This window comes from Gorilla gorilla, chromosome 6, assembly GCF_029281585.2.
Source record: "Gorilla gorilla gorilla isolate KB3781 chromosome 6, NHGRI_mGorGor1-v2.1_pri, whole genome shotgun sequence".
In the NCBI taxonomy this organism is placed as follows: Eukaryota; Metazoa; Chordata; class Mammalia; order Primates; family Hominidae; genus Gorilla; species Gorilla gorilla.
The window spans coordinates 126,464,949-126,490,685 of NC_073230.2; the positions used below are offsets into that span (position 1 = coordinate 126,464,949).

General features: G+C 35.4%; 1 protein-coding gene across 1 annotated transcript in view; it reads left to right on the plus strand.

The window, feature by feature from the left end:
* The window catches only part of CFTR (CF transmembrane conductance regulator), a 184,252-nt gene that overhangs the window by 17,578 nt on the left and 140,937 nt on the right, over positions 1-25,737 (plus strand). The window contains exons 4-5 of the mRNA XM_063708070.1: positions 7,274-7,384; positions 12,068-12,176. Of these exons, the coding sequence (XP_063564140.1) occupies positions 7,274-7,384; positions 12,068-12,176 (220 nt within the window). The remainder of the gene's footprint in view (positions 1-7,273; positions 7,385-12,067; positions 12,177-25,737) is intronic.

The following is a 25,737-nucleotide window of genomic DNA, read 5'->3' on the forward strand; positions in this document are numbered from 1 at the left end:
CTAATGTTTGTGGATTTTCTTTTCATTTTCTTGATGGTGTCCTTTGAAGCACAAAAGTATTTAATTTTGATAATTTCCAATTTATTTTTTGTTATTGCTGTTTGTGCTTCTGGTGTTGTAACTAAGTGTATGCTACTTTAAAAAATTAGTTGTAATATGGCAAATTGCATACATGTGTAGGCTTTGGTGTCACAATCCTAATTTTAAAATTCTAACTCTGCCCTTGACAAATTAATTAATTAAGCTTCCTTAGCCTCAGTTTCTCAACTGTAAGATGGAGATATTACCAAGACCTACCTCTTGAATTGTTGTGGGGATCAGATGAAATAATGTATGTGAAATATTTAGAATTATGCAGGTCTGTGGTAATGAATACTAATGTTAGCTATCATTATTGTTATAATCCCAATAATAAATTCTGGTGCTTTGAAAATTAAACCAAAGCCAAGCAGTTGATATGAAGAAGCATGTAATAATGTACAGACATAATGCTTTATAGACAACATTGAATTTGGCTCTCATGAACATCAGGAATAGTGGTCATGGTAGTTATTATCTCCAGCAGGAACTGTAGCTGAGAGATCTTCAGAGCTTTTTCCAAGGCGATATCACTGGGAAATAATAGAGACAAGGTTACAAGCTAGGACTGTGTTTTCTTCTTAAAATCTTTAGTTCAGTTTTTTTCAATAACAGATTTGTAGTAGGCATCAGGTGACTGGGGATTCGTATTCTTCAAGTTGAAATATTACCTTGTTGAGAAAGAAACCATGTGTGAGACAACCATGTTGAGAAAGAAAAAGTGATTTTATAGAAAATTAATATTGATAGTGAGCATTATATGAAAATCATGAAGTTAGAACATATTTGGCCAGAAAATTTACGTTAATAGTTACCCATAGCAATTAATGCATTATAATTACACGTACCTGTTCTTTAATGAAAAAGAATTCTTTCCTTCCAAAGTTATGCATGCTATTGTTAAACATTAGAGAATATAGAGAAGCAAAAATGAAAATATCTTTTTTGATATTTTCTTAATGTATGTCTGTTCCTAATAATGTTTATAGTTTAGAAGCATCGCATGAAATGGGTAGATCAATTTTCTATTTAATGTTTGGATTCATTAGGTACGAAGTTAGCAAATTAATTTCCATTAGGGTGCCTGTATGGTTGTAAATCCTGGACCTCCAGAAGATTTTTCAGTATTGGTTTGTAGTCTTTTGTTTAGCAGCAAATAATTAGTTCTCCAGAGCTTCTGAAATTAATTGACCACTTTAATGGTGTTTACCTACCCAGAGAAAGAAAAAGAACTTCTACAAGTCCCTTGGTAAAATTAAGCCTCATGAACAATTAACTCAAATATACACAAGGCTTGTCTTTAGCGAGCATATACTCCCTAAAGTTGATTAAGCTGACCAAGTGGTTATTGCTTATAAATTCACCATTTTATGGAGAAGAAGCAAACACTGCTAAATACCTTGTGGAATCAGAGGAGGGGAAATTAGTAACTTGACCCCAATACTGCGATTTTAAATTGAATTCTTGAAGCCTACAAGTTTTACACAGGACTTTAGAGAGCTGGATAGTATCACTTTGTCAAGTCTTACTTTTACTATGATTCTTTGAGAAAAATACATCTGACTAAATAACTCTGAATCTAAATTGGATAAAATAAATGTGACATTCAAAATGTTATTTATGATTTTAGAAAAATATCCTTATAGACACTAGATGAGTTTTAGTCTCAAATCAATCCTCCCCATCATAGTCACTTATCAAAATAACTAAAGCAAAGTGGTAGAGCTGTGCTCTAGAAGTTTGGGATTTATGATCACAATCTTTTCCAATGAGTCCCCTCTTTCCTCTGCCTGTCTTCAACATTTTTTTTTTTTTGGTTAGGACTATCCAGATTGTGTGGCCTATTTCAAACCCATGGCAAATACATTGGATGATTGGAAATTTTCTAATGTATTTGAATTTGTCTACACAAACTAGAGTAATTGCTATTAATTCCTCAAGTGTTAATTATTTCATGCAAAAAGGAAAAAGGCTATTAGTCTTTAAGTGTATTAGTATGTCAGTATTTGAGAGAAGTGTCATGCAATTAGTGGTTTGAATTTGCTATTTTATTTTATTACATTTTATTTTATTTGCCTAGTCAAATAAAAAGTAATGTTAAATACATGGAAGCATGATTGTTTTCTACACTAAAAATCATTTTGACTTGAAAAGATCTGATATCCATGACCTTCATCTGAAGTTTTGGCAGATGAAAATGTCAGATGCGTCTGTTGGATTAATAAAAGGCAAATGTCAGATCGAAAAATGAGTATAAGCTTTAATTATATGACTTTAGGAGGATATGTTATGAAAATCAAAGCTTTAATAGTGATTATAATTGGCAAGTTCTTTTTTTATAAGGAATTACAAGTCACTCTATACAAAAATTGGAATTTTTGTCCTAAGAAATGAAATTTACTATAGTTTCATCTGTGTGTGTGTGTGCGTGTGTGTGTGTGTGTGTGTGTGTGTTTAAAAAATCAAGTGATAGGGCTTTTCCTCAATAAAATCTGAAATCTCTTATAGTTAAGTGAACAGAACAGTGTATCTAGGATGCTAGACTTTTTTTTCAAAGTTAGTTTGAAACTTATACATAGTAAAATCTGTATGCCTTAGGGATCTCTGTTTGCTATCCCATAGTGAATGATTAATTAGTTTCTGTTAGAAATAGTCAGAACTAGGCTGGGTGTGGTGGTGGCTCATGCCTGTAATTCCAGGACTCTGGGAGGCCAAGGCAGGAGGATCTCTTAAGCCCAGGAATTTGCAACCAGCTTGGGCAGGCTGGTGAGATCCTATCTCTACAAAAACAAACAAACAAACAAAGGACAGTAAGAAAGAAAGAAATAGCCAGAGCTTTGAACAAAATTTCTAAGTAGACCAATGTAAAAGTCTGTCGTCAATATGTGGTGGCTATGAATGGAGGTTATGAATGAAAGAGAAGGATAAGATGAACTAGAGGTGAGAGGAGAAGACAGCAGGCCCAAGTGAAAGGCAGAGCCAAGTTTATTGCTTTTTGGTTATTCCAGGTGTGTCTGCTTTGTCTCATGAAACACCTGGATGATCACTGATTTCTAGTGGAAGAAATGCTGAAAAGTCCTTACTGTGCATTTAAACATTCTAGGTTTAATATACTCAGGGTTTTTCAAAAGAAAGGGTGGCTGGAGTTTTGCACTAACTAATATTTCACAAAGTGTCTAAGTATAGATGTCTGTTTTTTTTTGTATTTCTAAGACTGGCTTGAGGTAGGCATGGAGAATTCTTTGATGGGACACAATTTTCTTCCTTTTTTTTTTTTTTTTTGAGACGGAGTTTTGCTCTTGTTGCCCAGGCTGGAGTGCAATGGCACAGTCTCGGCTCACCGCAACTTCTGCCTCCCAGGTTCAAGCAATTCTCCCGCCTCAGCCTCCCGAGTAGCTGGGATTACAGGCATGTACCCCCATGCCTGGCTATTTTTTTTTGTATTTTTAGTAGAGATGGGGTTTCTCCATGTCGGTCAGGCTGGTCTCGAACTCCTTACCTCAGGTGATCCACCCACCTCGGCCTCCCAAAGTGCTGGGATTACAGGCGTGAGCCACTGCGCCTGGCCTGATGGGACATATTTTTCATTCAATTTTATTGATTTAACCTCACAAAATAAAATATTTCCTTAAGATGACTCTGTGGTCATTGTTGGGCAGCATAAGCTTAATGGATTTTAGTTATCATAATTTACCTTAAACCCAATTTGTATTTCAGGATATAAATAGAGGTTTATTGTAGTGAATCTTCCAGGAAATACTAAGTGATACTAATAATTATAGATGGTGAACTTAAGTCTTTATATTACTGAATTTGTTTGGTTTGATGATGCTAGGCTATGGCATTCTTGCTAATCAAAACGATGTGTCATGGTGTAACATAACTTATTAAAATGGGCACAGATAACAGAGGAAGCTTTTTATAAAAGCAGCTCACAAATTGTGTTACTTTGAACTGAACTGGCCATTTATGGGAAAAGTCACTGGGTTGTAAATAAGGACCAAAAGAGTTACGTTTATATTTTTTAAAAGAGTTTGAGGAGATTTATTTTTACATTTCTTGAAAATGCCGTTTTTTGGTATGGTATTGACAGATAGTGAAATTCTGCTCATTTGTAAATATAGTGTAATATTTTAATAATTTCAAACATATTGAAAATGCAGAATTTATTAATAGTGGGAGCACATTTTCCTTTTTACTAAATGTTCTACAGGTTCTTTTCTTTCCATCCACACACAGTGCCATTACCCTCATTCTAAGCCTTTCAAACATCTGGCAGTAAGTGATCTGCTGCACTTAGCTCTTTCCAGCTGAGCTGATTTTTAAATTTTCAGAAAATTTGTGAGCTAATTGTTAAACATGGCCATTATTAAAAATTAAATTATTTCAACTTATAATTAAATAAATTATATTAAAACAAAAGTATTAAAAACTCAAAAGTTGGCTGGGCGCACTGGCTCACGTCTGTAATCCCAGCACTTTGGGAGACCGAGGCAGGTGGATTGCCTGAAGTCAGGGGTTCGAGACCAACCTGACCAACATGGAGAAACCCTGTCTCTACTAAAAATATAAAAAAATAGCCGGGCATGGTGGTGCATGCCTGTAATCGCAGCTACTCAGGAGGCTGAGGCAGGAGAATTGCCTGAACCCAGGAGGTGGAGGTTGTGGTGAGCTGAGATTGTGCCATTGCGCTCCAGCCTGGGCAACAAGAGTGAAACTCTGTCTCAAAAAAAAAAGAAACCAAAAAAACAAAAAACAAAAAGCAAACAAACAAAAAAATAAAAATTAGCACTTCCTAATTATTTTACATTTTACTATTATCTATGCTATTAACGTTATTTGCCTTCATTGTATTTGAAAGGTGGACTATATTCTATTGCACTTTCATTGTACTATATTCTAATATGCAACTGTGTATCCCTTCCCAACTCTGTGTTCAATGACTTTATATTTGGTTGCTTTAAAATGGTGATGATGAGAGTATTTATATCATAGAAATTGGCAAATGCCGTAAGTCAGTTTTTGTTTTTGTTTTTTGTTTTCCGGAGAGGGGATTGTTAAATATTTGCCTGCATGCAACACCACTACATGCAGTCTGCTATGTTTTGTTATTCCTGCTTTCAGGCTGCTCTCCCAGCTGTCTGTCTAGCACAACCCAGCATACCAAATTTTCTTAAATAGGGAAAGTTGAACATGGTAAAAGAATGAATGAAGTCAAAAGAATGTGGAAAAACCTAGGCTTTGCCATTTAGTAAAGTTTAGCATCTCTAAGCCTCCATCTCTTTATCAATAAAATTGAGCAATGATCCCTTTTAGTTCTACCCATTTAAGAAGATTTTCAAATGAAAACCACAACCTGCTCATGTTTATGAAGGCACTTTGGAAAGCGCTAAATACACAGTTTTTTATTAGTAGTAAACACTTACTTCACCTTTTCACTTCTTGACTTTAGTTTACAAGGGCTCATAATCTAAATTATATCATAAATTGCTGTCCCAGATTTTTTTACAGCCTAACTGCCACCTGTATGTTCGACTTTCCTTCTGTTCTTTATGTTAGATACTGGGATAGTATGCACCAGGTGGGTGTGCCATCACTTTCTCAGGCGATGTCCACTGAAGACCTTGCATGATCATGGCATTCATTTTCCTGCTGTATTCAGACTGGCCTCAACTATTTTCTTTATTGCTCTCCAGGAAAAATTACAAATGAATCAGACTGGGCAATGAAGGGTAAACCTAATTATCGCTCTTTGTTAAAGACAGCTCTTGTTAAAATGCGGATATTGCAAATTAATGGAAAAAATATGACATAGTAAACCATACTCACTTATTAATATCTTAGGAATAATTGATGAAGTTACTTAACCTTAGAGCCCTAATTCAGTTAAGTTTTAATGAAGGACAAGTTGTAGAGATATCGAGAACCCAGGGCAGGTGCCTACTGAAGAAGTTCCAGACCAAGGAAGTATAAAGAAGGACCTGGGTGGGAGCAGTGAGGTTGGATATGAGGGCCACTGGCAAAGTTTTGCCCCAGAACAGTGTCAAAATGTTTGCATTTGGCATAGCCCTTTCTCTTTTTGTTCTGAATGGCTTTGCTAGAATATCTTTTCTATAATGAATTTATCTTGCTTCTCAGATATTGCTAAAGCACTCCCTTTTGAATTTTGGTGCTTTAACATGTATTTTGATACATTACCAAATAAGGTCTGAATGACACAAATTTTAGAACTCTCCAGAGAAAAGAAAGATGCTGAGGGAAAAAGCATAGGTTTGGGACTCACTAAATCCCAGTTCAATTCCTTTCTTTAATAAATACATTCAATTTTACCTGAGAAAGTTCTCATGCTCTCGAATTTTATTTAGAAATTTCTCTTTGTACATGATTGATTTCACAATCCTTCTTCTGCCTCCTCTTCTACTTTCTTCTTTCTGGATTTTCCTATCTTTATGGAGATTATTCTGCCTTATCCTCAACAGTTAGAAACAATATTTTTGAAAATCACTAGGGTATCCTGCATAGTGATTTCCCATGCCAACTTTACTAATTTCCATTATAAATTATTATTTATTGATGCCTAGAGGGCAGATGAGTGTAGCTGCTATGGAGTGAGGAGACAAAACATAAGAAAGTTATGATCCTACCCTCAGGTAATGATTCAGACATGATAATTAAGTCAACAAATTGATAGAAACTAGTCACTAACTCTGGCTATAGTCATTCTTTCAATGAATAGCTCATTACTGAGTATGCATGCTACAGTAACAAAATTATATAAGGCTGTTGATTAAGTGCAGGTCTTATTCAGAGTTTTTTTATATTTGAAACGGAAGAGGCTGGACTTCAGTAATTTGCTATAAACTGCTAGTATATGATTATTTGGGGGCAGTTATTTTTTAAAGAATAATTTAAATATGGAATGTTTAGCAGTTTGTTTTTTCCCTGGGAAAAACCATACTATTATTCCCAATCCCTTTGACAAAGTGACAGTCACATTAGTTCAGAGATATTGATGTTTTATACAGGTGTAGCCTGTAAGAGATGAAGCCTGGTATTTATAGAAATTGACTTATTTTATTCTCATATTTACATGTGCATAATTTTCCATATGCCAGAAAATTTGAATAGTATCAGATTCCAAATCTGTATGGAGGCCAAATCAAGTGAATATCTGTTCCTCCTCTCTTTATTTTAGCTGGACCAGACCAATTTTGAGGAAAGGATACAGACAGCGCCTGGAATTGTCAGACATATACCAAATCCCTTCTGTTGATTCTGCTGACAATCTATCTGAAAAATTGGAAAGGTATGTTCATGTACATTGTTTAGTTGAAGAGAGAAATTCATATTATTAATTATTTAGAGAAGAGAAAGCAAACATATTGTAAGTTTAATTCTTATATTTAAAAATAGGAGCCAAGTATGGTGGCTAATGCCTGTAATCCCAAGTACTTGGGAGGCCAAGATGAGAGGATTGCTTGAGACCAGGAGTTTGATACCAGCCTGGGCAACATAGCAAGATCTTATCTCTACACAAAATAAAAAAGTTAGCTGGGAATGGTAGTGCATGCTTGTATTCCCAGCTACTCAGGAGGCTGAAGCAGGAGGATTACTTGAGCCCAGGAGTTTGAGGTTGCAGTGAGCTATGATTGTGCCACTGCACTCCAGCCTGGGTGACAGAGCAAAACCCTCTCTCTCTAAAAAAAAAAAAAAAAAAAAAAAAAGGAACATCTCATTTTCACACTGAAATGTTGACTGAAATCATTAAACAATAAAATCATAAAAGAAAAATAATCAATTTCCTAAGAAATGATTTTTTTTCCTGAAAAATACACATTTGGTTTCGGAGAATTTGTCTTATTAGAGACCATGAGATGGATTTTGTGAAAACTAAAGTAACACCATTATGAAGTAAATTGTGTATATTTGCTTTCAAAATCTTTATATTTGAATACAAATGTACTCCCTGGGAAGTCTTAAGGTAATGGCTACTGGTTATCAAACAAATGTAAAAATTGTATATTTTTGAGTACCTGTTACATGCCAGGTAGAATATCTCCTCTCAGCCACTCTGAGTGGAAAGCATCATTATCTCTATTTTACAGAAAAGCAAACTGAGGCTCAGAGAGATAATATACTTTGCCAGTTAATGAATGATGGAGCCATGATTCCAGCTGAGGTCTGTATTGCCTTGCTCTCTAGGAATGGTAGTCCTCCCCATAAAGAATCTCTCAGTTTCCTTTCCAATCAAAAGGTTAGGACCGTTTTGATTGCCAGTGACAGAAACCCAATTTACTAGCTTAAGTAAATAAAAAGAACGAATTTATTGGCTCATGAAGCCTGAACTGTGTGAAGACCTAGGTGGAGAACTGGCCTTAGGAACTCAATGGGACCAAGGACTCAAATGCCACCTGGTGGCATTTGCCTTATGCTGGTTTTATGTTCTCAGACCGGACCAGCTTTCTACATAAAATGGGTCCCTGGTTAGAACTCTTTGCTCCTATCTTTAAGGACCACGAAAGAAGGAGCCCTTTGTCCTTGGCTAAATGTGAAAAATCCCAGAGACTCTTGAGTCACAGTGCTTACCCCTTGGGCCACTCATAGTCTAGAATGAGCTAGGCTGAGTCTCGTGCCAACAGCACAGGCCTGATGCCAGATAAAAGGGAGAGTGAAGGGGGATAAAAAATAAGACATAGCTACTAAATTATTGCACCAAAGTAAAAACATTGAGTTGACTTGCAATTTGTTTCTTTTAATTAAATTCATTTCCTTTTTTTGGCATTTTGAAGGCAAAGTAAGATATTAAACTTTATTTTTATTGATTTTATTCAAAGAATTAAGCTAGTGGGAGTAGCAGATTCACACTTCTAAGATCAAGGGCCAGCTTCTATTATTGAACACTTGGTGTGTGCAAATGCCATGAGGTAGGGATACTTTGTTTTGTTTTTTATTTTTTATTGGGTTCGATCTCTTTTGTTTATGATGTATCCCCAAGTGCCTAGAATAGGGCCTGGCATATGGTATATACTCAATAAATATTTGTTGAATGAATCCATGATGGAATGTGAAATGGCTAGCATTACATAGAAACCTGTAGCATTGCTGGAGAGATAAAATATATAAACATAATCCATTGCAGGTATATTGACAAGTTCAAAATAATATAATGGGTATTGAATATCTAAATGTTTGTTGTTGTTGTTGTTGCTGTTGTTTTTGAGACAGAGTCTTGCTCTGTTGCCCAGGCTGGAGTGTAATGGTGCGATTTTGGCTCACTGCAAACTTCGTCTCCCGGGTTCAAGTGATTCTCCTGCCTCAGCCTCTCGAGTAGCTGGGTTTACAGGCACCCGTCACAACGCCTGGCTAAGTTTTGTATTTTAGTAGATGTGGAGTTTCGCCATGTTGGCCAGGCTGGTCGTGAACTCCTGACCTCAAGTGATCTGCCCACCTTGGCCTCCCAAAATGCTGGGATTATAGGTGTGAGCCACTGTGCCCAGCTTTGAATATCTAAGTTTTAACTGGATGCTGAGGGAATGATTAATCAGAGTAGGGCTGGGTTAATTGAAAAATGTGGTACATTTGTATTTATGGCCAGATAGAGAACATGAATCTGAATTTGCAGAATTATCTGGCTTAACATTTTTTTCTTTCCAGTTTTCACTGTATCCCCCATGTTGATTCAATTTAAAAAATATACCTATTTTACTTCAATTCAACAATGCTATGCCAGTACAAACCCATACATTCTATTATTTTTGTTTTGTTTTGTTTTTGTATCTCTTCACCCTGTTACTTCTTTTCTTATAAAATTGGTATTTGAAATTTATTGAAATATTTTGGAAGAGTGACATACCATTTTTGGTACTTTGTACCTCTGCACCCTTGGGAAGTGACCCTGGCTTCACATTTCATAACTGCCTTGTGACCATGGCCCTCAAGTGGTTGCCAGATGGTTGAAGAACATTAACCTATCTGGCTCAATTTTGTGACCATGGATTGAATCTTCTACATAACTGCAGTGTGCAAACCACACATCTATTCCAAGATTGTAGTCAGGATATGAACTTTTTAAGAATAAAACTTCTTGCCTTCTGATCTGGGCCTGGTATGTGGTCCTACTAGAACCACATCACCTACTCTTGGTGCTAACAATTTGTGGCACCAAGTTGTTCAAGTTTCACCCATTAAAGAAATTCCCCGACCTTGCCTTCTCCTCAGGTAACTACCCCATTCTATTTTTTCTTTCATAGCTAACATTCTCTGCTCTCCTGGTCTCTCTACTTCACTTTCATGTACATCTCATCTCCTGAAGTATGGTTTCCACCATGTTCCTAAAACTACATTGCCCAGGGTCACTAGAGACCTCTTATGAAATATAACAACACCTTTCTACATTACTTCGGTGTGGACCACTTTTTCACATTGAACTGATTTTGTTGGTTTATGTACACACCCCTTCCTTGGCTTTCCCGTCTGATCCATTTCTCCTTTGATGGAGAAGGTGAGTCTGCTCCATATTTAGCTTCTTACTCTGAGTAACCAAATGTTATGGATGGGAGGTTAGCTCTGTGTGTGAGAGAAAGGTGGAGAAGCGTGTGGGGAGGGAAATAGATGGGAAAAGGTAATTAGGCTTTATAGAAGGGCTCTCATTAGCAAGCTTCTAGGGGATGCCAAGATCCATGCTTAGAGATTGCCAGGCTTGCCTTCAAATCTCAGCTGTATATTACTCCTTTATGTGTTTTGTTTGTTTGTGTTGTTTGTTTTTGAGACAGAGTCTCGCTGTGTAACCCAGGCTGGAGTGTAGTGGTGTGATCTCAGCTCACTGCAAACTCTGCCTCCTGGGTTCAAGCGAATCTCAGTCTCCTGAGTAGCTGGGACTACAGGCGTGCACCACCATGCCTGGCTAATTTTTGTAGAGACGGGGTTTTGCTATGCTGGCCAGGCTGGTCTTGAACTCCTGACCTCAAGTGATCTGCCCGCCTTGGCCTCCCAAAGTGTTGGGATTAGTGGCGTGAGCCACTGCCCCGGCCTATTACTCCTTTAGAGTGATTTAGAGCCATGTTTACTTATGGTAACTTGACAGTAATGGGAATAACCACTGATGAAACGTAAAGCCTTTGTCTAATTGTTTACCTAGTTCTTCCTTGTGGTTCATGAAATTTTTCATCTCTGTACAGTTTGAAAATTAAGATGATAATATTTAGAGATATTTTATTCCTTTGTGAAAAGAAAAAAAGGCTTTCATTAACAGAAATCAGTGGCAATAACTTAATAAATACAATCAGCTGGTGTTCCTGCAGTATTTAAAAGAAAACAGAAAGTTTACTAGATTTCAGCCAGTTTTCAGACTATTTAATGTCTACTCTTACTATAATAGAAAATATATAATTTGATCTTGTTCTCATTTTTCAAAGACCTTTACTCTAATAAATGATTTTAGTAGTTGAAAATGAAGTTTAATGATATTTTATGCCTCTACTTTTAAAAACAAAGTCTAACAGATTTTTCTCATGTTAAATCACAGAAAAAGCCACCTGACATTTTAACTTGTTTTTGATTTGACAGTGAAATCTTGTAAATCTGCCACAGTTCTAAACCAATAAAGATCAAGGTATAAGGGAAAAATGTAGAATGTTTATGTGTTTATTTTTTCCACCTTGTTCTAAGCACAGCAATGAGCGTTCGTAAAAGCCTTACTTTATTTGTCCACCCTTTTCATTGTTTTTTAGAAGCCCAACACTTTAACACATACAATGTGGCCTTTTCATGAAATCAATTCCCTGCACAGTGATATATGGCAGAGCATTGAATTCTGCCAAATATCTGGCTGAGTGTTTGGTGTTGTATGGTCTCCATGAGATTTTGTCTCTGTAATACTTGGTTAATCTCCTTGGATATACTTGTGTGAATCAAACTATGTTAAGGGAAATAGGACAACTAAAATATTTGCACATGCAACTTATTGGTCCCACTTTTTATTCTTTTGCAGAGAATGGGATAGAGAGCTGGCTTCAAAGAAAAATCCTAAACTCATTAATGCCCTTCGGCGATGTTTTTTCTGGAGATTTATGTTCTATGGAATCTTTTTATATTTAGGGGTAAGGATCTCATTTGTACATTCATTATGTATCACATAACTATATTCATTTTTGTGATTATTAAAAGACTACGAAATCTGGTGAATAGGTGTAAAAATATAAAGGATGAATCCAACTCCAAACACTAAGAAACCACCTAAAACTCTAGTAAGGATAAGTAAAAATCCTTTGGAACTAAAATGTCCTGGAACACGGGTGGCAATTTACAATCTCAATGGGCTCAGAAAAATAAATTGCTTGCTTAAAAAATTATTTTCTGTTATGTTTCCAAATCACATTATCTTACTAGTACATGAGATTACTGGTGCCTTTATTTTGCTGTATTCAACAGGAGAATGTCAGGAGACAATGCCAGCAGAATTAGGTCAAATGCAGCTAATTACATATATGAATGTTTGTAATATTTTGAAATCATATCTTCATGGTGAATTGTTTCAAAGAAAAACACTAAAAATTTAAAGTATAGCAGCTTTAAATGCTAAATAAATAATACTAAAAATTTAAAGTTCTCTTGCAATATATTTTCTTAATATCTTACATCTCATCAGTGTGAAAAGTTTCACACCTGAAAATCCAGGCTTTGTGGTGTTTAAGTGCCTTGTATGTTCCCCAGTTGCTGTCCAATGTGACTCTGATTTATTATTTTCTACATCATGAAAGCATTATTTGAATCCTTGGTTGTAACCTATAAAAGGAGACAGATTCAAGACTTGTTTAATCTTCTTGTTAAAGCTGTGCACAATATTTGCTTTGGGGCGCTTACTTATCATATGGATTGACTTGTGTTTATATTGGTCTTTATGCCTCAGGGAGTTAAACAGTGTCTCCCAAAGAAATGCCATTTGTGTTACATTGCTTAAAAAATTTCAGTTCATACACCCCCATGAAAAATACATTTAAAACTTATCTTAACAAAGATGACTACACTTAGGTCCAGAATGTTCTCTAATGCTTTTGATAATTTCCTAGAAGAAATTTTTCTGACTTTTGAAATAATAGATCCATAATATATATTCTTATGGAAATCTGAAACCATTTGGGCATTTGGGGGTAAAAAGTATTTTATTAGTAAATTTAAATGAGGTAGCTGGATAATTAAATGACTTTTAAGTTACCTTTGAGATGATTTTTCTCAATCAGAGCACCACCCAGAGCTTTGAGAAACAATTTTATTCACAGCTTCTGATTCTATTTGATGTAATTTTTAGAAAATAAGTTTTGCTGGTTGCTTTGAATCAGGGTATGGAGTACAGTTCACTCTGATCCTATCATATAAATCATGTAAGTATATAACATTTTCAATAAGTGATTGTTGGATTGAAGTGAATGATATTTCAGGTAATTGTTATGTCATGGCCAAGATTTCAGTGAAACTCAAAATTTCTCCTCGTTGTGTTCTCCATTGCATGCTGCTTCTATTGATTAACCTAAGCACTACTGAGTAGAAGCTGGAAGAGGGGTCTAATTAGAAGGCCCCTTTCTATGCTCTGCTTGGCTTGTAAAATAATTTATTTCTCTAGATCCCACCAACTTAGTAGTTTCATGTATGCAAAAACACCCACCTAAATGTCAAAGTTTGTATGATACATGGACATATCTATAGAATTTTTTTTGGTCTGGTGCATGCCAAAAAATAAACATGATATAGAAGAATTTAATATTTATTGAGTACCTAATCTGTTCCAGTTCAATATGAAAGTCTTTATGCAGATTATTTTACTTAATTTTCCTAGTAACTCCATGGAGCGAAAATTATCTCTAATTTATATAATAGGAAGTTGAGCGTGAGGCAAATTAAGTAACTTTCCCAAAGTTACACATATGGTAAATTTGAGAGATATCCCAGTCTCTTTAGCTCCAAAGCCTTTGACCCTTTCACCATACCAGATTATGATTGCTATTAATATATAATTATAATTATAATGATTGTATTTAGGTACTCAACAGAATGGTGACTCTAGTAACCAGCCTTGGTTCTGCTGAGCTTCTCTGCGTCTTCTCAGGAGACACAGGCTACAGAGCTTGAAGGCTGAGGATTCTTCCAGGGTCACTTCAGGGGCAAATCTGAAACTTTCTTCAGATCAACGAGATCTTCTCACTTACTTACACCTGGGGGAGGAACTGTATGAAATCCACCCAAGAACCAGTCATGCTAAGAGCCAAACCTATAGACAAAAAAAGGGATAGGAGAATGGAGTATGTATGGAGAAAGACTAAATTGTTCTTAAACTTCTCAAGCTTAAAAATATCCCAGCGAAAGAGATCGTAAAAGCCCTTCATGGCGTATTAATTATCCATGCATGGGGGTGAGTGGAAAGGTACTCCTGAGCCCGAGGCTACAGCTTTGGAACTAGCAGCACCTTTGAAGGGGAAAGCGTGTTTCCACCATCTCAACTCCTACTGATAACCAATGGAATATTGGTGAATAAAGGATCCTGGGGGAAGAAGCAGCTGAAATGTGTATGGTGAGAAGGCAGAGAGAATATTTATATTGGGAATGGCACAAGTGTGATGAGGCTGCAGGTTTTTCACCCTTGTCATAGAGAAAAAACCATGCTGACACCATGCAGTTTTAAATAGTGAGAAATTTGCAAATTGTTAGATCTTAAATAATTTAGATAACCATAGTGGCCATTTAGATTATTGCAGTTTTTTCAGGATATCTGATCTCTTGATTTCATTCTTTTTGTCTCTTATAAGAATAAAAGAGGGGGAGAAAATTTAGCCATTATAGTATTTCTCTACATTTTCTCTGTCCTTTTACATAACTTACACCAGTGCATTCCTATTTATAGTATTCTTTATGGGTATTTCTTCTTTTCTTTCACTGAGCAAGGATAAATGAGCCAGGGATTCTTGAAACTACTGTAACACTTCTCTTAGAAACAGATGGTCATACTTTCAGAATCTCTACACATTCTTAGTCCCTCTAAACAATGATAGTTGTGGCATAAAAATATTTGGTTGGTTTCAGGACTGATAGAGAAAAGTACTATAAAATTTGCTGTTAACTGTGAAAGGTTAAAAAAAAGGAGGTGCCATCATGAGGGAGCTAATCTTTCTGAAGTACTGCTGTAGTTTTAAATATTATTAGCTATGACTTCTCACCATTAACTATGCACTTGTTTTTCCTTCATCTGACTCAGCAGCCAGATAGATGCAACATTGTCTTTAACATTTAAGACTCCTAGCAAGTCCGGGCACGGGGGCTCACACCTGTAATCCCAGCACTTTGGGAGGCCGAGGTGGGCAAATCACAAGGTCAGGAGTTTGAGACCAGCCTGGCCAATATGGTGAAACCCTGTCTCTACTAAAAGTACAAAAATCAGCCAGGTCTGGTGGCGTGGTGGCGGGCACCTGTGGTCCCAGCTACTTGGGAGTCTGAGGCGGGAGAATAGCTTGAACCCGGGAGGCAGAGGTTACAGTGAGCCGAGATCGCACCACTGCACTCCAGCCTGGGTGACAGAGCGAGACTCCGTCTCAAAAAAAAAAAAAAAAAAAAAAAAAGACTCCTAGCATGGAAGAGAAACTGGCTGTTGAAAACCTGAATGTGAGAGTCAGTCAAGGATAGTTTGAGGGAAGCCAAGTAGAGGAAGCTCTCACAAGCAGATTGGTGAGAGAATATGATTATACAGTGCATTTATTATGATAAGAAATTCACAAGCGTTCATTCAAAATACTCTTGATTCCTAGGCAGCTCTGGGCATATTTCTACCAACAAATTGAGGCATATGTCAGTGCAGCCTAGGTCAGACTACCTTTTTTCATTAAACCTCACAAAATTAAAGGACATACAGGAGAAGTCCTGGTACTCATGTTGCAGACTACAGTCTGTATGGCAAAGGAGGATCTCTGTCCCTTATGTTTGGATGAAAACATTGGGTAGGCATTTGAATACAAGCCTACTGCTAATATGGGGCTAAGGTCTTTGGCCCCCTAAAGGTTTGCTGAAAAATTACTGACAGAAGGCAGATTGATAAGAGGAAAGGCACGTAAATGTATTTGACATGTATACATGGGAGCCTTCAGGATGAAGACCTACCCTCTCAGTGCAGTATGGAAGCTTGTATACCATCTTGAGGTTACAGAAAGAATGGGGGTTTGGATCTTTGTAAAACAGGTTTCAGTGGCAAGACAGGTTATGAGAGGGAGAAAGGAAGAGGCTTGGGTAGCAAAGGGGGTCTTGTTTTGTAGGTAAATCCTTGGCAGCCCACAGAGAAAATAGATGGTGAATGTTTCTTTTCAGACCTTGGCAGGTGTCAGATTCTCAGTTAATCTCTCCTAGATTTGAAAAAAAAAAAAAAAAAGGTCTAGAAAGGGAGAGCCTGGCTGCACTAACGCATTTTCTACAGATGCAAATTTCTCCCACAAAATACAGCTTTGCAGGTCCACTTCTATCTGCTGGGCCTGTGGCAACCATTTCAAAATATGTGAATGAAATATATGTGGGGGTAAACTATTTTTATTTACTTCCCTAAAGAAGGGATGGTGTTCTCTCGGGAATTCTGTGCATAGAGAGCCTGTGGCTTAGGCACTTTGATTTATGTATATCTCTTCCTGTGATTGGCTATCTAGGGACTGCTATCTCCAGCAAATCTTCTAAATGTCTGCCATGTAGAATTCCTTTCTCATCTTTCTGTCTCACCCCCTTATCTAGCTGCTTCTCTAACCCTAGAGTGACACTGCACTCCCCACAACCTCCTATGTCCTGAATATTTTACCCCATCCTAAACTCCATCTCTAACACAGCTGCACTTTCTTGTGCTGCCTACTGCATTGTACATCTTCCCCTTAGTTCCCATGATGCAACTCTGCCCTACCCCAGAAAATGTAATTTAATTGGTCTGGGATAAAACCTGGGATACTATCATTCTTGAAATGTTCCCCAAGCGATTCTAATTATATAGCCAAGGTTGAGAACTACTTGTAGACAGGCATCAGCATGATCACTTAATGATTTGACTTTTGCTAGATCTAAGGTGAGGAAATTGGAGAGTGGTATCCATAGGAAGAGCTGTTTAGTTTAATTTTTTTTTTATTTCTTCTTCTAAAAAAAAATCCAACAATGAGATACATGTGCAGAACATGCAGGTTTGTTACATAGGTATAATGTGCCATGGTAGTTTGTTGCACCTATTGACCCGTCCTCTAAGTTCCCTCCCCTACTCCTTACTTCCCAACAGGCCCTGGTGTATGTTGTGCCCCTCTCTGGGTCCACCTGTTCTCAATATTCAACTCCCTTTTATGAGTGAGAACACATGGTGTTTGATTTTCTGTTCCTGTGTTAATTTGCTGAGGATGATAGTTTCCAGATTCATCCATGTCCCTGCAAAGGACATGATCTCATTCCTTTTTATGGCTGCATAGTATTCCATGATGTATATGTACCACATTTTCTTTATCCAGTCTGTCATTGATGGGCATTTGGGTTGGTTCCATGTCTTTGCTATTGTAAATAGTTCTGCAGTAAACATATATATGCATGTGTCTTTATAGTAGAATGATTTATATTACTTTGGGTATATACCCAGTAATGAGATTGCTGGGTCAAATGGCATTTCTGGTTCTAGATACTTGAGGAATCGCCACACTGTCTTCCACAGTGGTTGAACTAATTTACACTCCCACTAACAGTGTAAAAGCGTTCCTATTTCTCCACAGCCTCACCAGCATCTATTGTTTCCTAACATTTTAATAACTGCCATTCTGACTGGCATGAGATGGTATCTCATTGTGGTTTTGATTTGCATTTATCTGCTGATCAGTGATGCTGAGATTTTTAAAATATGTTTGTTGGCCATGTAAATGTCTTTTGTGAAGTGTCTGTTCATATCCTTTGCCCACCTTAATAGGGTTTTTTTTTTCTTGTGAATTTGTCTAAGTGCCTTGTAAATTCTGGAAATTAGACCTTTGTCAGATGGATAGATTGCAAAATTTTTCTCCCATTCTGTAGGTTGCCTGTTCACTCTGATGATAGGTTCTTTTGCTGTGCAGAAGCTCTTTAGTTTAATTAGATCCCATTTGCCAATTTTGGCTTTTTTTGCAATTGCTTTTGGCATTTTCCTCGTGAAGTCTTTGCCCGTGCCTATGTCCTGAATGGTATTGCATAGGTTTTCTTCTAGGGTTTTTATAGTTTTGGGTTTTACGTTTAAGTCTTTAATACATCTTGAGTTAATTTTTGTATAAGGTATAAGGAAGGGGTCCAGTTTCAGTTTTATGCGTAATGGCTAGGCAGTTTTCCCACCACCATTTACTGAATAGGAGATCTTTTCCTCATTGCTTGTTTTTGTCAGATTTGTCGAAGATCAGATGGTTGTAGATGTGTGGTGTTATTTCTGAGGTCTCTGTTCTGCACCATTGGTCTATATGTCTGTTATCGTACCAGTCCCATGCTGTTTTGGTTACCGTAGCCTTGTAGTATATTTTGAAGTCTGGTAGCGTGATGCCTCCAGCTTTGTTCTTTTTGCTTAGGATTGTCTTGGCTATATGGAGTCTTCTTTGATTCCATATGAAATTTAAAATAATTTTTTTTTATTCTGTGAAGAATGTCAGTGGTAGTTTGATGGGAATAGCACTGAAATTATAAATTACTTTGGGCAGTATAGCCATGTTCACAATATTGATTCTTTCTATCCTTGAGGACGGCACTTTTTCATTTGTTTGTGTTCTCTCTTATTTCCTTGAGCAGTGGTTTGTAGTTCTCCTTAAAGAGGTCCTTCACATCCTTTGTTAGCTGTGTTCCTAGGTATTTTGTTCTCTTTGTAGTGATTGTGAATGGGAGTTCATTCTTGATTTGCCTCTCTGCTGCCTGTTGTTGGTGTAAACAAAATTCATTTCTTGTTCTTATTTGTGAAATTTTGGAACCAAATCTATTTTCAAATTAGAAATTGCTTGTGATAATGGTTTTGCAACTTAGACTGGATATGAGACGATGAGATATTAGTTCTTTCATTCCTTTGTAGGAATATGGTGCATCTTGCATTCTTTTAGCTAACTAGTATCCTTTAATGACTAATGAATATGACATGGTGAAACAAAGTAAAATATATATGATGCACTAAGTATGCATTGTTTCCAAAGGTTCAGCATTTTTTTTTTGTTAACTCTGCTGGGATCTGCTTTATGCACTGATAACATAAACTTATTTTATGATCTTAAGCAAATAAAAACACTTGTCTGGACCTCAGTTTCCTTAACTGTACAATTGAGGGAAACTGTATAGTATAGCTATAGTACAGTATACCATCTTTACTGTCACTTCCATCTTTTAAATTATGTGTATATAAGATGGGGCCTAGATAAATGGTATTTATCTTAAATTACAGTGATATTAGCTTATAACTTAATTTGCTAGGTCATGTTGAACTGATAACAATGTGTGAACTGATGAGCAACTGAGAAGTAACCAGGTTGTGTTATAACAGTTTGTTTTTGATTTAGGGTTATCAGTGAGGGTGGCGGTGGGGAGGGGACTTTGGAGTCTAACTGTCTAGTTCAAATATTAGTTTTTGTTTATTTTTAGTTTTAATTTTTGTGGGTACATAGTAGGTGTATATATTTATGGGGTACGTGTGATGTTTTCATATAGGCATGCAATGTGAAATAAGCACATCATGGAGAATGGGGTATCCATCCCCTCAAACAGTTATCTTTTGAGTTACCAACAATCCAATGACACTCTTTAAGTTATCAAATCACAGTTTTGCCAGCTACTAGCCATGTGATTTTGGGTAGGTTACTTAAATTCTCTTCATCTCAATTTCATTATTGTAAAGTGGAGATAATGATAGCACATTTTTTCTTTTTCTTTTTTCTTTTATTTTTTATTATTATACTTTAAGTTCTGGGATACATGTGCAGAATGTGCAGGTTTGTTACATAGGTATCAACAACTCTATAAAACATGTTCTATCCAGCAAAAGAAACTATCATCAGAGTGAACAGGCAACTTACAGAATGGGAGAAAATGTTTGCAATCTAGATGGCGATTGCAATGGTGGTTTGCTGCACCCATCAGCCCATCATCTACATTAGGTATTTCTCCTAATGCTATCCCTCCCCTTGCTCCCCACCCCCTCACAGGCCCCTGTGTGTGATGTTCCCCTCCCTGTGTCCATGCGTTCTCATTGTTCAACTCCCACTTATGAGTGAGAACATGTGGTGTTTGGTTTTCTGTTCTTGTGTTAGTTTGCTGAGAATGGTGGTTTCCAGCTTCATCCATGTTCCTGCAAGGACATGAACTCATCCTTTTTTATGGCTGTATAGTATTCCATGGTATATATGTGCCACATTTTCTTTATCCAGTCTATCATTGGTGGACATTTGGGTTGGTTCCAAGTCTTTGCTATTGTGAACGCTGCAGCAATGAACATACATGAGCATATGTCTTTCTAGTCAAATAAGTTATAATCCTTTGGGTATATACCCAGTAATGGGATTGCTGGGTCAAATGGTATTTCTGGTTCTAGATCCTTGAGGAATCGCCACACTGTCTTCCACAATGGTTGAATTAATTTACACTCCCACCAACAGTGTAGAAGCATTCCTATTTCTCCACATCCTCTCCAGCATCTGTTGTTTCCTGACTTTTTAATGATCACCATTCTAACTTGTGTGAGATGGTATCTCATTGTGGTTTTGATTTGCATTTCTCTAATGACTAGTGATGATGAGCTTCTTTTCATATGTTTGTTAGCTGCATAAATGTCTTCTTTTGAGAAGTGTCTGTTCATATCCTTTGCCCACTTTTTGATGGGGTTGTTTGTTTTTTTCCTGTAAATTTGTTTAAGTTCCTTGTAGATTTTGGATATTAGCCCTTTGTCAGGTGGATAGATTGCAAACATTTTCTCCCATTCTGTAAGTTGCCTGTTCGCTCTGATGATAGTTTCTTTTGCTGGATAGAACATGTTTTATGGAGTTGTTGTGAGAATTAAATGCATTAAGCACATAGAATAGATTCTGGTACATAGCAAGTGCTCTCTCTATATATGGAACTCTATATATAGTTGGTGCAAAAGTAATTGTGGTTTTCACCATTGAAAGTAATGGCAAAGACCATCATTACCTTTGCATCAATTTAAATATATGGAAGGAATATATATATAAAACCTATATATATATGTCACATATATGTCTCTAACCTATTATTATAATATATAATATAACATATATTATAATTATAATTGTATATAACATATGTTATATAATAATATAGTAATATTTATTCTAAATAAATATATAATACTATAAATAATATAATAATTTTTATATATGATTATAATATAATATATAATAGGCTATATTATATATTATTAATATATACATATGTGTATATATATGCCCTTCATAGACTTAAATATATAGCAGCAATAATAGGTTAGAAAATAGCAAACATATATATATAAACATATATACATATAGAAAACATATATAAAAACATATATATATATGTGTGTGTTTTCTGCCTTTCATTTTTAGAGACAGAGTCTCATGATGTTGCCCAGGCTGGTCTCAAACTCCTGGGCTCAAGTGATCATACTGCTTTGGACTCCCGAAGTGCTGGGATTTCAGACGTGAGACACTGCACTCAGTCCAGTCCTTATATTTTTAAATAGACTCTCTACCTAAGTGCACAAATACTCATTATTTACATTTAGTTATTTCTGTATATATGCTATAAGCAAATCTTGTAGCACCAGTTTGATTTTTATAAGGCACAAGAATATATTTTACTAATGCTTTAAAATGACAGCTAGATTCTAGTATTACTTTAGAAATTAAAATTAATATTTTAACACATCTTTCATTATTGTGTTATCTGAACCAAACCTATTATTGCTGATATTTCAGCAAATCCAGGGGCTTTTTCTTATAAAATATGAAGAATATAGCTTAGATTTCTAGTGAAGATGTTACCAGTAATAATTAATAAAATCAGTAAGCACTAAAAGGAAAATACCAAAACCAAAGCATTTTGAATTAGTCATTGAATCTAAAAGAAAGGTAGATTTTTTTTTGAGATTCTGTTCTAGGTGTGGTATATGTGTATTTTTGCAAAAACTATAAACAATTGTGGCAAAATGAAGGAAATATTTAAAAACAAACCTCTTAATTCTTCAGTGGATTAAGCGTGAATATGTTTTTATTTTCTATGATGAATATGGAAAAATTCATTTCCTTAGCAATTTGTATGAACCCAAAAACTATTGTCAGACTCTGCTGTATCAAAATAGACAAAAAATTGACACTTTTACCCTGCCAAAAGCAAAATCTTGAACTTTTGCTTTAGTATAAAAGCCAGCATTCATTGTATCCTATGATAGGTTCTGAGTGTAGGTGTATTTGCTTTCTTCCATTTTTTGTATGCATGTTTTCTTTTTATTTATTATTGTAAGTTATATGAAATTTTTATCCAAATTTTTGTTTTCTTCTGATTAATAATCAGAATAATCAGATAATTACTGGTAAATTTGATGTTAATCCTTCCAGCTTTTTCCCATGGGAATTTATACTTAATAAAGGGGAGAGGTCATCATTACATAATGTGCTATTAATCTGCTTCTCCCTTTAATGTGTTGTGAATGCCTTTCCATGTCATTAGATGTTTTTCTACCTAGTTACTTTCATGAATCATATGGCTGTACCATGATTTATTTAATCAGTTCCTCATCATTGAGTATGTAAATTGCCTCCGTTTTTTTACTACTATAAAAGGTCCTTCAGTACACACCCCTTTAAAAGCTGACTCTTAGAAGGTGTTCTTGACTCTCTACCTAAGTGTAAAAATACAAATAAATTGCTTTCCAGAAAAGGTGCACTACTATTTTACTTTCCTGATACTAAACTATGAAAATTCAGTCCTAACAATAGATATTTAAATAAAGTTTTAAAAATGCCAAGTGAAAAAGAGCATATTATTATTTTCATTTGCATTACTTTTGGTTCCTGGTGAGTTTAATCTGTTTTTGTATATTAATTATGCATTTATATTTCTTTTTGTGTGTGTGAATTGCCTTTCATGTTCTTTGTGTGTTTTTATTTTGGTGTATTTGTCTCTTTCTTGATACATGAGAGAATATTTTCCCTAGCCTGTCAATTGCCTTGTAATTTTGTTTCTAGTGAGTTTTTTTTTTTTTTTACAATTAAAAGCTTTAATTTTTGAAAAATTTTCTGGCAAATCTATATATCTTTTTCTTTGTTTTCTGCTTTGACATTATTCTTTTATAAAGGCCCATGCCACCCAAATATTATGTAAGCATGCATCTATGTTTTTATTACTTCATCTTTTACATTTAAATATCTACTCTATTTAGAATTCATTGTGATGCATGTATGAGGTAGAAATCTAATTTCAAAAAGATGAGTATCCAGTTTGTCCATCATTTATTGCATGATCTCTTTCTCCACTGAATTAAAATGCCGTATTTTATAATATATTAAAGTATTACATGTGCTTGGACATGTTCCTGGACTTTTGAGATAAATCAGTCTATTTCTTTGTCATGTCACATATTATTATGGCTTTATGATTTAATATCCAGTAATGTAAACCCTCTGACATATTATTCTTATTCCTCAAATGTTTTTGATGAATTTTCTTCCAAATGAAATTTATAATCATTTTATTCATTGATTCAACAAATATTTGTTGAATGGATATTCTGTGCTTGGTATTGTGCATGGTATTAGGATTGTTGCAAAAATTGAGACTGACAGTCCCTACTCTTACGGTGCTAAAAATTCACTTCCAAAAAAATCTTTAAATGTTGATGAAGATTGCATTAATCTTATAAAATAACTTGGAGGGGAATGTAATCTTTGCAACATTAAGTTCTTCATTTTAGAAAGTTTTAAGACTCTCCATTTATTTGAGACTTTTAAAATATGTCCCAATAATGTTTTGTGAGATGTATATTTTAAGATATATATCTTATTGCTATTACAGTGTATCTTTTGTTATATTGTTACTATGAATGGGATACTCATTTAATTAGATGTCATTTTTGGTATATAGAAATCTATTTTCTTAGCATAGTCATTTTTTAAACCTCGATCTATTAAATTCTTGATTCATTTACATTTGTTACACAATCATATTCTATGCTGATAATACTTCTTGCTTCTTCTTTCCAATATTTGCATCTCAATCATTTTTCTTGTTGAGTTGTATTAGCTAGAAGTTCTAGAAAAATGTTAAATGGTAGTAATAGCTAGTATTCTGTTTTTTCCTGACTCTAAATGTAATGCATCTAGACTTTTATAATTATGGCATTGATTGTTATTTTGAGGAAGAAGTCCTTTTTCAGGTTAATAATGTATCTTTATATTCAAGTTTATTAAGAACATTTATTGGAAACATTTTGAAATTTTATCAGATTCCTTTTCAGTTGTTACTGAGATAATCATAGGTTCTTCTGTATTCTTTTAATTAATTTCTCAAAATTAAACTGTCCTAGTATTCTTGGAATAACGACATATAAAGTACTGTATATTTAAAACAAGTTAAAATGATAATGGTGATTTTATTAAGTGACCTCACACAACAGAAAACAGTGTAGCCTTAGAAGTTTTCCTAGTGACCATTCTACTTAGAAACAACCCTGGTTTGGGATCAGAACTGTAATTTTTAAAGTAAAGTTATCCGGGTTTAATTCATTTAGTGTAATTACAAGCATGAGTTCAAGTTTCTATTTTTTTCACCTGAACTTTCCTTCATGGTTGAATATCTAGAAAAAGCAGACTTTCCTATCTCTAGACTAAACATTTGATCCCATCTTAGGTATGCATTACAATTTTTTAACCATAAATTGTTAAAGAATTTAGACTCATCTACAATAACTTTGAAGCTCTGGTCTTGAAGAACATGTGAGAAATGAGATATAACTCCTAGAAGATATAGGAGACATTTTTAGTCTTCCAAATTTTCCCTGGGAGGCTGATCTAAATTGAGTCACAAAATTATTCCCACCAGGAATGCAATCACTTGAGCTGTTTTCTAATCTGAGCCCCTCTACCCAGATGATCTTCTGAACTCATACTGTTCAGACTTTCATCCTTCTGAGTAGAAACCAGCCATAGTCATGGCAGGATGAGGGCTAGGACAATTACCCAAGGAATTCTTGGCCTCTGCCATGGGACTCTGCAGACTCAGATCATATAATCAGAGATGTTAGCACTGGAGGGGACATCACAATTAGCTTTCTCCACCTCTTAGTTTATCAGTGAGGAAAACTGTCCAGAGCACGGAAGGGACTAAAATAACACAGCCAATGTGGGTAATGTGCTGGATAAGAATTTGGAATTCACGATTTTGAATTCAGTGTTTATTTCACCATCACGCTGGCTTACACATTGGTATCAGGCTTCTTCTATTATTGAAGTGAGCCATTAAGTGAATTCCATCTTGATTTGTGTCTGATACAGAGTAATACACTATTTTATTAAATATCCAAATAATTATACATTCCTCCTTCTTACATGCAAGCCTATGTTTGCTTGTAGTATTTCATGTGGTAGCAAATCAGGACATTTCTTGTGTCTCTGAAAATACTCTGAGTAACGG